The sequence below is a fragment of the Bos grunniens genome, chromosome 22 (assembly GCF_055505025.1).
Source record: "Bos grunniens cultivar Pamir isolate PY7600 chromosome 22, Bosgru_T2T1.0, whole genome shotgun sequence".
Lineage (NCBI taxonomy): Eukaryota > Metazoa > Chordata > Mammalia > Artiodactyla > Bovidae > Bos > Bos grunniens.
The window spans coordinates 8,081,527-8,096,585 of NC_141186.1; the positions used below are offsets into that span (position 1 = coordinate 8,081,527).

Here is a 15,059-nt window from a genome sequence, read left to right on the forward strand (position 1 = left end):
AGGTTGATTTAACACACCAGGGACCGGTACACTGGTTCTGGTCCCAGTCAACAGTCTTGACCTTCAAGCAGTGGCATGACCATGAGTAGAGGTTCTTGAACATGTTTTTATTTTGGTGTCAATGTGTCAATCATTAGAGTTGATTGTATACAACAGGGGTTGGGAAACCATAGTCTGCAAGCTAAGAATGGTTTTACATTTTAAAATAGCTTTTTTTTTTAATCAAAAGAAAAGGCTATTTAGTGACACATGATAATTTGATGAAAATTAATATTTCAATGTTCGTAAGTAAAGTTTTATGGACACCTAGCCATGGTCACTTGTTTAGATACCGTCAAAAGACGCCTTTGTGCTATAATGGCAGAGCTGTAACAAAGATCATTATGGCCCACAAAGCCGGAAATATATACTGTCTGGCCCTTTATAGGGAGGGGGAAAGAAAAAACCAACTCTTGATAGACAGCAGTTGGGAAAATAAAACTAAAATTTTACTTGGAAGGAAAAGAAAGCATCAAGAACAGCTACTTGATTCAAATGACTGGACTATTAGTACTTTATAAAATTAAAAAGGAGGGATATCTACTACTTGAACAATATAAAGATATGCAAAAACTCAAATCAAACCCTGATATTTTTAAATCCCCACTGTATGGTGATATAGCCAGTTTATTCTTAATTAATTACATTATTGGCAGTCTCTGATGGACAATCACCAAATAAAAGCTGAGCAAAACGAGTTAACAAAAATCTTCCCTTTATATCTGTATTCAGTGAAATAACTAAAACAAAACAAAACAAAACAAAGCAAAGCCAGATGGATCAATAAGAATTGTACGCTGTTATAAAACCCCACAGGAAAAAAACCAGAAAGTCTCCTTCCTGACACCTCTAGGGAGGATCGTGGCTGGTTCTCCATATTTACTAAGGGAGGCCAAACACCTGTGCTTCACCAACATCAAACTTGGCTTTCCTATTTGATCTTCAAGAGACTTTAATTTTAAAATTTACTTCATTTAAAAAAGCTTTTCTTCAAGAGACTGTTTAAAAAATGTCTCATCACTGTTAAATCCTAGGATCCAACTAAACTGCATTACTGTCCTAATAAAAAATGAAAAACTATGACTTCAAGAAATAATAACAGCCTCACTCTCATACGTTCCACTACAGATGAATTATATTACTTATTGAAGATGTTTTAAAACTCTATTTTTAAAAGTTGTATAGATTATTAACAAAATATTATTTGATAAAACAAGTCCACACAGATCATAACTGTCTTGTCCTTTGACTCATACTGCTACCAAAAAAAATATCAAGTTAATTTGTTTAGGATTTATAGAAATTCTTCCATTATAACCATTTCTACAGTAATCCGTGGTAGTAATATCAGTATAAAATGCAGTTATCTACATGCTCAGTTTAAAAATTATAAACTTAGTGTGCTTTTTGTCTTTAATGGGATCTTGAAATCTAAATGAATTCCAAAAATAGAATGCACTTTGAACATCTTTTACCTCTATTTTTGAACATCTTTTACCTTTTAAATGAAGGTATTTACTTATCTGAAATAAATATGCCTTCAGATAAAAGGATAATCTTTGGAAATTATTGCTTTAAAGTTAAGACAGTTTATAATCCTTAGCCAGATTTTAGTCTATGTAAAGAATGGGATTTTATTATCTTTAAGTAGTGTCACAAGTAATGAAAATACTGAAAATAGAAAAAAAATGAGAAGGAATGAAATGTGCAACAATAAAGTGAAGACAATAAAAAAAATGAAGCAAAATTCATAAATATTTTTCTTATGATTTCCCTTCCACATCTCCCTCTCACATAGGTTAGAAATTCTCATGTAGACAGCTGGTGTCCTAAAGGAAGATATTGAATAAAATTTCACCACTGCCAAACACACTGCTGAAAATAGAACAAATGAGTACATTTTACAACAAAACTTTACATTTTAAAACAAAAATTTCACAGTACACATGCAGAGTATACATAAGTACTTACATATACTTTAATCAGCATTAAAAGCTGAACGAAGTTCTGAAGATTTTTATGAACTCTTTCAACATATGAAATGTTTCTCTTTTTATTACTCACAAACTATAGGTGAAACCGTATTTTATGCTTTTTGTTTTTTAATGGCAGATCTTGTCTACAAAATTGCTCTTTTAAGAATATATTTGTTAATAAAGAAGAAAACTGAATAAAAAGTTAGAAACTTTTTTCAACTTATCTCGATTATTTCCTTTATAAATAGTAAAATGTTTTTAGTAATACAAATACTCACCCTGACTAATTGTAGAAGAGTTGTGCATGTGACTATATACTCTTTAGTTTATAGCCTTAGATAATCCCTCTTTTAGAGAAGCTTAAATAGTTATCAGAGAGCAACTTCTAAATTATGTATGATATCAAATACTCAATTTCAATTATGTTGAAAAGATCATTGCCATTTTAGGGCAATAAATAAATAAAAATGGCTTATAGTTTTTTGTTATTATTTACTTCTTTTTTGGGGCAATATAATAATGACACCTTATAGGAGTAATCTTAAATACTAAAACATACCTTGCCATGAGGATCAGCAAACATTCTTGTGAAAATTTCACATAATCTTTTCAGTTCAACTCGACTGTCAAAATAATAAAGTGGCTAATTAATACACTGCTGTAGGAAGAAGTCATTTAAAAGTGACTTACATATATATTTGGGCTTCTTTTTTTTTTTTTTAAGCCCCGCACTGCCCCCCGCCCTGCCCGCCCTCCCCACAAAAAAATTCAGCTCTCAAAATTGAGCAATTTGTAGGATTTACTAGTCAGGGCTAAGTACAATTTATCAAATGCAACAATAATTCTGTAGTAATACATACAATATTTTAAAGGTTGAAAGTTATATGAAATTACAACTGTACTTTATTAATGTAGCACAGCAGAGTAAACTATACAGATGACACTCCCAGCACATGAATCTTACCCTTTTAAATGCTTTTATGTTTTCTTAAATTTTGCCACCTGAGGGCTAAAATCTTTTTAAACTACGACTACTTCTTTGCCATTTAAAAGAATACATTGAACCTAACACTAATCTAACCTTGGTGGGGTTGGAAACAACATTATGATGATTTATTGTAGTGATTCATGAACTATAATATGTAATATTCATGAACTGTAATAATATGTAATTAAAATATATTAGGAGGTACATAGACAAACACTGTAAATTATATAGTTCTAACACCTCCTAAAATCAAACTCTAATTTCAGGTATTAAGGCAGGAAGTAGCCCTCTATTTTCCATCATACTGAAACTTACAAATTTTCTGAAACTAGGTTCCTAAAGGGATAGACTGTAGAGATTTAAAACACTACACAGAGAGGGGGAAAGCAAGCAAGAGCCAGTAGGACAGGAAACCAAATCAAACCCAACTAAAAATCAATATAAGCTTAAAAAATTTTTTATTTTATTTATTTATTTACTGGTGACATCTCATGACACGTGGGATATTAGTTCCTTAACTAGGATCACACCCGTGCCCCCTGCAGAGGAAGCATGGAATCTTAACCACTGGACCACCAGAGAAGTCCTTAAACTTCTGTTCTTAGAGAAATTCACTCCAAATCCATTTCATATTATATCAAGATTCAAATATCACATGAACACCAGAAATATACCTTCATTTTCAACAGAACATAAATATTCTTTCATCTCACTGAAAAACTTATCAGGAATGAATTTTAATAAATGAGTCAACTTTAATATTATGTATACTTTATTATACATAGACCATCCCTATGGAAAAGAAATGCAAAAAAGCAAAATGCCTGTCTGGGGAGGCCTTACAAATAGCTGTGAAAAGAAGAGAAGCGAAAAGCAAAGGAGAAAAGGAAAGATATAAACATCTGAATGCAGAGTTCCAAAGAATAGCAAGAAGAAATAAGAAAGCCTTCTTCAGCGATCAATGCAAAGAAATAGAGGAAAACAACAGAATGGGAAAGACTAGGGATCTCTTCAAGAAAATCAGAGATACCAAAGGAACATTTCATGCAAAGATGGGCTCGATAAAGGACAGAAATGGTATGGACCTAACAGAAGCAGAAGATATTAAGAAGAGATGTCAAGAATACACAGAAGAACTGTACAAAATAGATTTTCACAACCCAGATAATCACGATGGTGTGATCACTGACCTAGAGCCAGACATCCTGGAATGTGAAGTCAAGTGGGCCTTAGAGGTGATGGAATTCCAGTTGAGCTATTCCAAATCCTGAAAGACGATGCTGTGAAAGCGCTGCATTCAATATGCCAGCCAATTTGGAAAACTCAGCAGTGGCCACAGGACTGGAAAAGGTCAGTTTTCATTCCAATCCCAAAGAAAGGCAACGCCAAAGAATGCTCAAACTACCGCACAATTGCACTCATCTGACAAGCTAGTAAAGTAATGCTCAAAATTCTCCAAGCCAGGCTTCAGCAATATGTGAACCGTGAACTTCCTGATGTTCAAGCTGGTTTTAGAAACAGAGACCAAATTGCCAACATCTGCTGGATCATGGAAAAAGAAACAAAGTTCCAGAAAAGCATCTATTTCTGCTTTAGTGACTATGCCAAAGCCTTTGACTGTGTGGATCACAATAAACTGTGGAAAATTCTGAAAGAGATGGGAATACCAGACCACCTGATCTTGAGAAATTTATAGGCAGGTCAGGAAGCAACAGTTAGAACTGGACATGGAACAACAGACTGGTTCCAAATAGGAAAAGGAGTACGTCAAGGCTGTATATTGTCACCCTGCTTATTTAACTTCTATGCAGAGTACATCATGAGAAACGCTGGACTGGAAGAAACACAAGCTGGAATCAAGATTGCCGGGAGAAATATCAATAACCTCAGATATGCAGATGACACCACCCTTAATGGCAGAAAGTGAAGAGGAACTAAAAAGCCTCTTGATGAAAGTGAAAGAGGAGAGTGAAAAAGTTGGCTTAAAGCTCAACATTCAGAAAACGAAGATCATGGCATCCGGTCCCAGCACTTCATGGCAAATAGATGGGGAAACAGTGGAAACAGTGTCAGACTTTATTTTTCTGGGCTCCAGAATCACTGCAGATGGTGACTGCAGCCATGAAATTAAAAGACGCTTACTCCTTGGAAGGAAAGTTATGACCAACCTAGACAGCATATTCAAAAGCAGACATTACTTTGCCAACAAAGGTTCATCTAGTCAAGGCTATGGTTTTTCCAGTGGTCATGTATGGATGTGAGAGTTGGACTGTGAAGAAAGCTGAGCGCTGAAGAATTGATGCTTTTGAACTGTGGTGTTGGAGAAGACTCTTGAGAGTCCCTTGGACTGCAAGGAGATCCAACCAGTCCATTCTGAAGGAGATCAGCCCTGGGATTTCTTTGGAAGGAATGATGCTAAAGCTGAAACTCCAGTACTTTGGCCACCTCATGTAAAGAGCTGACTCATTGGAAAAGACTCTGATGCTGGGAGGGATTGGGGGCAGGAGGAGAAGGGGACAGAGGATGAGATGGGTGGATGGCATCACTGCCTCGATGGACGTGAGTCTCAGTGAACTCTGGGAGTTGGTGATGGACTGGGAGGCCTGGCGTGCTGAGATTCATGGGGTTGCAAAGAGTCAGATACAACTGAGTGACTGAACTGATCTGATACTTTATTATTTATTTTCATTTAATTAATAACATTTTTATTTAATAACTATTTATGAATAAAAAGTTTCCTTTAATAATGTTTCTTTAAATAGAGCAAGATAATTATAATTTTAAAAAATAACAACAGTATGGATGGTCCTAAAGGGTTAGGGCTTGGGATAATATTCTGATGCCACTTTTTGAATTCGGGACACATATGAGCCCATACTAATATTTTAAAAGTGTTATGAAAAAGTCAAGTCAAAAAGTGCTAACCAGGGCCTTCCCTGGTGGCTCAGTGGTAAAGAATCTGCCTGCTAACGCAGGAGAGACAGTCCCCAGTCCAGAAGATCCCACATGCCATGGAGCAACTAAGCCCCTACACCACGACTACTGAGCCTGTGTTTCAGAGCCTGGAAAACACAACTACTGAGCCCACGAACCGCAACTACTGAAGCCTGAGTGCCCTAGAGCCCATGTTCTGCAACAAGAGACGCCAGCGCCGTGAGAAGCCTGCGCACTGCAACCAGGGAGCAGCCATGCTCCCGTCACTAGAGAAAAGCCTGTGCAGCAGTGAAGACCCAGCACGGTATGCTATGCTATGCTATGCTAAGTCTCTTCCGTCGTGTCCGACTATGTGTGACCCCATAGAGGGCAGCCCACCAGGCTCCCCCGTCCCTGGGATTCTCCAGGAAAGAACATTAGAGTGGGTTGCCATTTCCTTCTTGAGTGCGTGAAAGTGAAAAGTGAAAGTGAAGTCGCTCAGTCGTGTCCGACTCTTAGCGACCCCATGGACTGCAGCCTACCAGGCTCCTCCATCCCTGGGATTCTCCAGGCAAGAGTACTGGAGTGGGGTGCCATTGCCTTCTCCGACCCAGAACAGTGCCCCCTCAAAAAAGCGCTCAACAGACAGGATAATTATTTGAAGACAATATAACTCACCTTAGCGTTCTCTGGTTTTTTAGTAAGTTCTGCAGACCCAGGAGGCCTTCCTTCCTTTCTGACCAGTTGGAGCTGGCACATCTGTTGAGGACTTCCGCCACGTCTTCTGTCTGCCTCATGTACGTGGGAATACTACCGTTCCGAGAGCTGTAGGAGCGTTCCGAACAAGCACTGGATGCATCGCTGTTCGCATCATCATCTGAGTGCATCCCGTAAGATTCGTATCTTCTTCGAGCAGGTTTTTTCTGTTATACGTAAAGACTCTCATTAGTGGTAGCTAAAATAACATGCCGGTATTTCACGATTTCTACTGACCAGAAAAGGACTGGCCTTTGTTTAAAAAATCAGTGTAAAGCATGCTGCTAATCGTTGTAATAATAAAATGTCGAAATTTTAGTTTTTTTCAGAAAACATGTTTTAGGAGTTAGTAGGAGATGAAATATTCTTTAACTATGGGGAGTGGTAGAAGCAGAATAAAACTACTATATGGAAGTCAGATACATAAAGTGGGGAGTGCTAAAAACATGAGGTTTTTCCTTTTCTTTTTTCTTTTTGTGGAAAACCAAGAACTACTACCAGAGTGTAAATGAACAGGCTCTGTGCTAAAACTCTGAGTTGTTACAAAGAAATTATAACCTTTTTAAAGGATGAGAATGGACGAGAAAAACCTGTTTCCTGTGTAAAGTTCTATTTTTTCTGTCTCTCTACCTCCCTTTTCCTCTATTCTTCTTTCACTTCCATTATCATTTCTCTGCCCCTCTTCCTTCACTTGTACCCATCCCTGATGTTTCTTTGAGAAGAAAACCACAAAGAATGATGACAGCCCGTTTAGCTTACTCTTACTTTTAGGAAGCAAGCTCCTGAAGGGTTCTCCATGCTTTCCCTAATGTGTCTAAACTATCTATTTCAATATATATAAAAAAGTATTACTTTGATTTCTTCACATCTGAAGTTATAAAACTGCTAATTTTACCTTGAATATTAAAAGTGAAATGAGACGGAATAGATTATTTGAGATTTCCCTGAGAGAATCAGAATTAAGTCTTTATGTAATCTGATATGTGAATTCAGGCTGGTGAGAGATGAAGATGTTTCTATGAAACACTGAAGAACAATAATTTTACATAGCTCTGGGTGACTTAAATTATTCAAGTTTAAAATCTAAAAGAAATATAACCTGAACTTAATTAAAAATAGTTTTTCATTGACTTTCCATCACTAAATTGATTTGATTTGGAGGCACCAACAATTTAGAATGGCAAAAACATGATACTTTTGTTTTAGGCTCCAAGTTTTGTTATAGACATAGTGTCAATGACATCATCGCATTTGTGCAAAGTAGTCAGGCTCAAAGGATGAAAACCCCCACAGGACACTATTTAAGTACTATCTCCCTACTGATAATCATATAATCATATGTACAGAAAGGTGACGTATGTCTAAAGATTTTATTACTTCCACTTGAATTTTTTATAGAAGACTATCATCTGTTAAACTGATGAAGGCAAGAAAAAAACGTTATGGTACCATAAGATGTCAGAAAATAGCAATGTCTATACCTTAGTCCGTATGTCTCCTAAGAGCTGAGAGCAGTAGATTTTTAAAGAGAAAAATTGAAAATAATGAAGAACATTTTGCTAAACAGCACAGTGAAGTAGGCATAAACAATGCCCATAATCAGAACCATTAAGCTTTTAAATATTTAGATACATAAGAACTGCTTATTAGCAGGTTATATCTTTAATCTTGTCAATATCCTTGAAAAATATGTCCAAAGAAAAATATGTAAGTTACAGAAATATTCACAAAATATTCACATAACCAATTTCCCCAAAAAACTCAAGTCTTCTTCCTATTTGTATCTTTTTGTCATTCCTAAACTTAATTTTATTTCTATGATTTTCCCTAGGTCCAACCAGGCTTAATAGTTAAATAGTCTTTTCCTAAAAATTGATAGTTATAATTGGAATATCTATGCTATGCAAATAATGGAAGTAGACACAATCACATTATTGGGATTTGGTTTTTAGCACTGATGGCTAAATATTCCTCATATAAACCAAATACATCTTATTATAAATAATAGGATAAAGATTATTCAAGAGTAATCCAATCAATTCATAAAATTTGTATGAATAGAATTTAACTAGTAAATCCTTCACATAGAGGAAACTAGAAAATGTGATTTGAGAAATACACTGATCAGGAAGAATAAATTTAAAACATACGACTAATTTAATACCATCAGAATAAGATGTGATTAATATATCCCAAGCTCAAGAGAACAAAGTTCATATTTAGTAAGTATTTTTATGAAAAAAATCAGGTGGCTGAGGTAAAGAAAAAAATTCAGCACAGGGCAGAACCTCACATGTGATTACATTTAATATGCTATAGCTATGACCAATGAATTATTTTTAAAAACTTGCTTTTCAAATATATGTGGCACATGGCGTATCGGCAACGGTTAAGAGGTGGCATGCAAGTTTAAAAGGTGCAATGTACTTTCTTATTTTAAAACAAACATGACACCTTTGTTAAGTTCTGTGTAAGAAAATGAGTAGATGCTTCTCAAAAATAGGATTAATGTCATAATTTAAGAGAAACTGTCATACTGAATTGATGAGGGAAAAAGGCAAAAGCCAATCATAATCACTGTCTCAAGTACTTCCTTCATAATTTCATGGGGAGGAAAAACTACAGTGATATCTGTACGTCACTCTTCTGACAAAACCATCACGGATCTGTAGGTGATATTTTGAAGCCTCACTGTTTAATGTTTCAGGTTTAAAGAACTAGAAAGATATCTTAAATATAATCTGTTTTGAAATTGTACTTTCTCTCAGCTCAGAAAATACAAATAAGTAAAAGACTATACAAACTTTACTCCAAACTAAAACAACCCCTAACTACTCAAGGTTGAGCTAGCTTTGAAATTATACACTTGCAGTGTACATATTTACATACTCATCTGTCTGCCTTTATTTTCAGTGTACTACAGTGCATAAAAACACTGTATTAACAATACCAGTATTTATATTTCTGACATTCCATCGTGGGCCTTGGCTTAAAAACCTGACCAATTAATAAAGATCAACAATAAATTATACTGTTTTGCTTTTTATACTGCCACATTTGATCTTCCTAGATTTAATCCACAAGAATCTTCCATCTCCTTTCCCACACTTGTGGACTGGCTCACTCATATATTAGTTTCATTAACTGGAACATCTATAGTGATAAGGAAATGGACAAGAGTACCAAGGCGTCTGCCACTGCCTCCTCCACGTCGGAACCTGTGTTCAGGACTCGCATGGCACTGACCGAGGATGACAGTCGGCTTGATTGGCTGATCCCATACCCCGGACCTAATTCATCAGAAGAAGGAAAACAGCTTTGAGAGAGCCGTAAATGTAACATGGTCAGGCTGGAAAGTTTGAGATCCTTGAGGAGGGGGGAAAAAAAAAAAACCAATGGGGCAAAGCATTTTAAAAGCAATATTGTATTCTCTGGGTACATTTAGTTTTGGTCAAATAAAATGGTAAAAGCAATTAAAATCACTGACAATGTGTGGCAAGTGAATTTAAGGAATAGTTGCTATGATACATTTATCACCAGAAGATAGAAGAAAGTATGGCTAGTCAACTAAGGGCTTGGAAGTAGGTAGCCCTGTAATTAATCCAGTTCTATCAGTCAGGCAAATTTCATCCATGTGGGTGAGCCACAGGATGGCCCGGAACAAAGATCAATCCTCAAACCAGTAATGATTAGGGAGCTCAATGAAGCCATGCCAAGAATTTACAAGGAAAAACTCCTCCAATGATTCTCTCTTCTCCTTCAAGATAGGCTGATTCATTCCATAACTAAAAGACATATCATTTGATATTTGTTAAGCACCTACTATTGCCTGACACTCTGAAGTATGTAAAGACAAATCATAGTTGGGTTCTTCTCCTCAACTACTTGTTACAATATATCATCATTTACAATTAAAACACTTCATCCACCATTTTGGTTTTTTTTTTTTTTAACATATATACAAAAGATGAAGTACATAACAGAGAACATAAAACAATTCTATTCTATTTTAAAATGACATAACTTAGGTTATACAAAAGAAAAATGTCCATCTCCAGTGAGAAAAATGCTCAAGTAAGATTGCTGAAAGGAAAAAAGTTACTTGGGGGAAAATTAACAACCACAAAACACACAAATGACTTATTCTTCAACAAATTAAAATAAAAACAAATCAATTTTAAAACATGATTACTCAATGGGAACTGAAAAGGACAAAAAACTGAGATGAATGCACAGATGATAGTGAAAATGTACTCATCCTTCACCTGAGACCCCATACACATCGGGGGCGTAGAGGGCACCAGTGGATCTGGAATGGTGTCTGGAGGCTGGAATAACAGGACCATACAAACCTCATCTATTACCACAGAAACAGGAATAGTGGCAGCACTACAGTCAGGCAAGGACAGTCAGTTAACAATGGTATTGTACTACTCAATGCTTAAGGATCAGAATAGTGCCTTAGATAAGGGCAAATATCATCCTCGACACACAACAGATCTTACACCTAAGGGGACAGACATAAGCCCACAGGAGACAAAGAGGCAAGTATTCAAATGGAAGGAAATGTCAAAAGTACAAGCATGAAACAGAAAAATGAACACTGCAATTAAAAAAAAAAAACCACTATGGTAAATAGTAACCAATAATAATCTTATCTCCTCTAATCCTGAACACAGGGAGGTAGTTGTTACTATTCAATTTGACAAATGGCTAAACTAAAGCACAGAGAAAGGTTCATTAATTTGATCAAGGCCACACTCAGTAATTGTAGTCTTTCAGGGTCTTTGCTCTTGAACAGTACACATACCATCCTCACATTGTTCAAAAGATAACATACCTCATTTATATTAGCATAAACATTTTTTATAATGGTTTACATAACCTAAGTTCGGAATTCAGTAGATTTAAATATCAAAGCACATTTGAACACCAAAAGGGGAATATTACTGATTTGATTTAAAAAATCTAGAAATATGTGACTTTTCCCTATATTTATGACATCTCTCTAAATCTAAATTTAGTCTATTTTAAAATTTTAGATCTTAAAATCCTTATTTTCATCATGTTATAAAGTCAGTCTTATTCTTAAATGCACAAATAAGGGAGGAAAATTTCATTTTATTATTTAATGAAACATATGACCCTTATTTTAAAAGTTACTCTGCCGCAGACATATTAGAACAGTTGAAGTACTTTTACTATATGAATTACTCTTTTGTCACAGAATGAATAAGAAAATGATCAAAAAGATGTAAAGACAGGATTAAAGACAGAATGTTGCAAAAAATGTTTAATTAGACCCTGAAAGGTGATCGGTATCATTAGTAAAACATACTAATATATAGTTGGTTTTAATTTTACCCAACAGAATAATTAATAAAATGATAAGGAAGCGTTGAACCAATATGGAAATGGTTTAATAGATAAAAAACCTTTTGAAATCAACAGTTATCTGTGGCTGAAGATAACACTCATATGCTGGTAATAACGTAGCCTTTTTTTTCAATCTTAGTTCCAGAAACAGAGGGAAACTAAGAGTGCGAGTTCCAGAGTTCATCTTTGCCTCGCTCTGGTTTACTTCTGGTGTATCAGGGCCCCGACGCTGGCTTTGTGCTACAACTGAGTAAGTGGCAAACCACGGGATTCTTGTGTTGAATGGCCATATGCAAGTCAGAGGTGACAGAAGGCTTCACCAAATAAAGGAAGACAGCAAAATGCAGGCAAATGAACCAGAAAATCCTGATCTCTGGGAATGGTATTTTTATCCCCGTTTAACAAATAGGGCTAATCCCCTATCTTTGCTATGCAACATATATATGTAAACAAAAGGCTATAAAATTTAATTTTTCTAAAACTGTATGATAAAAAGGTTAACCACCTCTAAACCAAATAGGATGTTTCATCACAACTGAGAAAACTGCCTCCTTTAATAACAAAATTTTAATGATCTCAACTGCCAAATGGAGACTGAGATAAATCTAGAAGATTAATGACTAAACAATATCTTCCCCCTGGCTCAGCCTGTAAAGTACCTGCCTGCAATGCGGGAGACCTGGGATCAATCCCTGGGTTGGGGAGTTCCCCTGGAGAAGGAACAGCAACCCACTCCAGTATTTTTGCCTGAAGAATCCCATGGACAGAGGAGCCTGGTGGACTACAGTCCATGGGGGACACAACTGAGTGACTAACACTTTCACTTTCTCTTTAAAAATAGGCATATTAACATGTTTATAATTACAAGTTGGTTATAGATTTCCTCTAATCTCTGGTGTACAGTTTTAAAACGGTCTAGAAACATATTTTGTTTTTTCTTGCTATCTCATGCTTTCTACTAATTCTACATTATACAAGGTATTATACCATTAAAAAAACCAAAGATCCTTGCCACTAATATATAACGCCACTAACTGCAGGTGAGCGGGCACTGTTCAGGGCCAAGAGGTAGAAGAGCGGTGCTGGCAGAGACGGCAGTCCTGATGGCCACACACTCACGGTGTCAAGCGCTGCTTGGAGGGTCGTTTCCAGGGAATCTCTGCTTTAAAGTGCCTTCAGATTAATGCCAAGAACTACGTGCTGTTGTTATCCTCATTTTACAGATAAGGAAGCCCTGGTACACAACAGCTACAGAGCTGGGATGTCAACCAGACCATCCGACCCTAGAACAGACACTCTTAAATGACTATAGCCCACTTCAACTCTTAAGGTGATGTGCTTATGTTATGCAAATATAGGATTTATTTCATTTTTAAACAGACATGCATGAGGATTAACCAATCTATATATACATGTATGTGTGTCTGCATGTATACACACATACACAGACACGCTACAACCTACTGTATCATCATACATGAACTAAACCTATCTCTGGCAAAGTACAGAAGGAAACTCTTTGGCACCTGGAACTGGAACACAAACAAGGGTTGAGGATTTCCCTGTCTGTGTTCCTAGCTCAAAGAGTCGGTAGAGGATAGTTCAGTAGTGATATAGTTGAACCAAATGGCCCAAAAGAAACTTAATTTCTCAGAAATCCTATACCAAAGGGTCTACTGAAGGAAGTAATGCTTCCAACAGCTAACGAGTGGAACCATGTTCTATTTAAGTGTCACAAAATCTGAAGTGCAACTCTCTTAAGTGTTACAATAACCTACACTCTATGGAATTAAAAGAAAAAAACATGACTTTAGGTAAGTGTATAAAAATAAAGTACTATTTAAAATCCTGAGGACCACACAGAAATTGTAAAGACTTTCAACATAAAAAAATTCTGCCTCTCCAACTACTCTAAAATACTAAAAGTTTTAAAAGACCATTTAACATTTTATAATTGAGGTAAATGCAGTATTACAGTCAAGGTTACGGTACAATCTCTATAATAAGGAACAGATAGGCTGCACAGCAATGACATGATAAAAGCTAATGCATGGGAAATGCTATTAAACTCTAAAATATATAAAAATATTAATCCCTTCCATTTTCATAAGTAGTTCAAATATTATTTTACAGCCTTCTTTCCAGCAATCTTAAATATCTAAGGTGAAGAGTGAATAATTCTACTGAAAAGCATAAACATCTTTATTCTTATCAAACTAAATAGTCCACATTTCACTTAAGAGTAATTACTTAAATATTATCTTTATATTTTATATTATTAAGAAAAAATCTTGAATTCAATGTTATGTAATCTGAATCTGTGTGATATTTACTTGACTATGAAGGCAATTTGTTTATCTAATGTCTAATTTGCTTATTTAAGACAAGTAAATGTTAAAGGAACTTCCCAAACATGTAACTTCCCTCTGACTGTCCTTAAAAAGACAGAAAAGAGAGGCAAAGATACAGTTAATAAAGCTAAATCCAGGGTCTTCTGAGGTTATCAGATGGTGCGAACACAACAGGGAAGCCCAGACAACTCACCAAGGGGCTGGAAAGAGCGCACAGGACTCGTATCCCTGCTGCTCTCCCGGCTGGCTTCCCGGCTGCACCCTTGACTCACGCTTGGCCGAGGAATCCGACTGCTTCGGGCTGGCATGAAGCAATGGCAGCACAGAAGTGGAGTAAACAGGAGAAGGGTTTGTATTTTTGATATTTTGGTTTCATTCTTTTCTTTCTTATAAAGCTAATAAATAACAAGTTCTGCTAAGGATGAGAAGAAATGATTCTTGATGAAGCATTACCAGGAATACCATTAAAAATTTTTGATTACACTCTTCTAGTTTATATGTGATTAGAAGAGCAAAGTGTATTTTACTAAAATTAAACAGCTGCAAAGAAAAAAACAGATTTAAAATAGAAATACCACTTCCAATATAAGACATCTAATTTCATTTTTAAACCTATATTTCAATTCTTCTTGAATTTGAAGTTGTTTTCCTCAAACTTAG

The 15,059-nt window shown here is 35.8% G+C and overlaps 1 protein-coding gene across 50 annotated transcripts in view; it reads right to left on the bottom strand.

The window, feature by feature from the left end:
- CLASP2 (cytoplasmic linker associated protein 2) overlaps nt 1–15,059 on the bottom strand; it is a 174,938-nt gene that overhangs the window by 41,548 nt on the left and 118,331 nt on the right. For 13 of the 50 annotated variants that reach the window (XM_086365751.1, XM_086365740.1, XM_086365732.1 and 10 more), the window contains 4 exons: nt 14,593–14,700; nt 9,856–9,962; nt 6,595–6,839; nt 2,575–2,638 (listed from right to left, as the gene is read on the bottom strand). In XM_086365751.1, coding sequence (XP_086221877.1) covers nt 2,575–2,638; nt 6,595–6,839; nt 9,856–9,962; nt 14,593–14,700 — 524 coding nt within the window. Of the gene's footprint in view, nt 1–2,574; nt 2,639–6,594; nt 6,840–8,153; nt 8,178–9,855; nt 9,963–10,937; nt 11,001–14,592; nt 14,701–15,059 lie in introns of all 50 variants that reach the window. The other 37 variants (XM_086365715.1, XM_086365710.1, XM_086365718.1 and 34 more) reach the window with 5 other exon arrangements.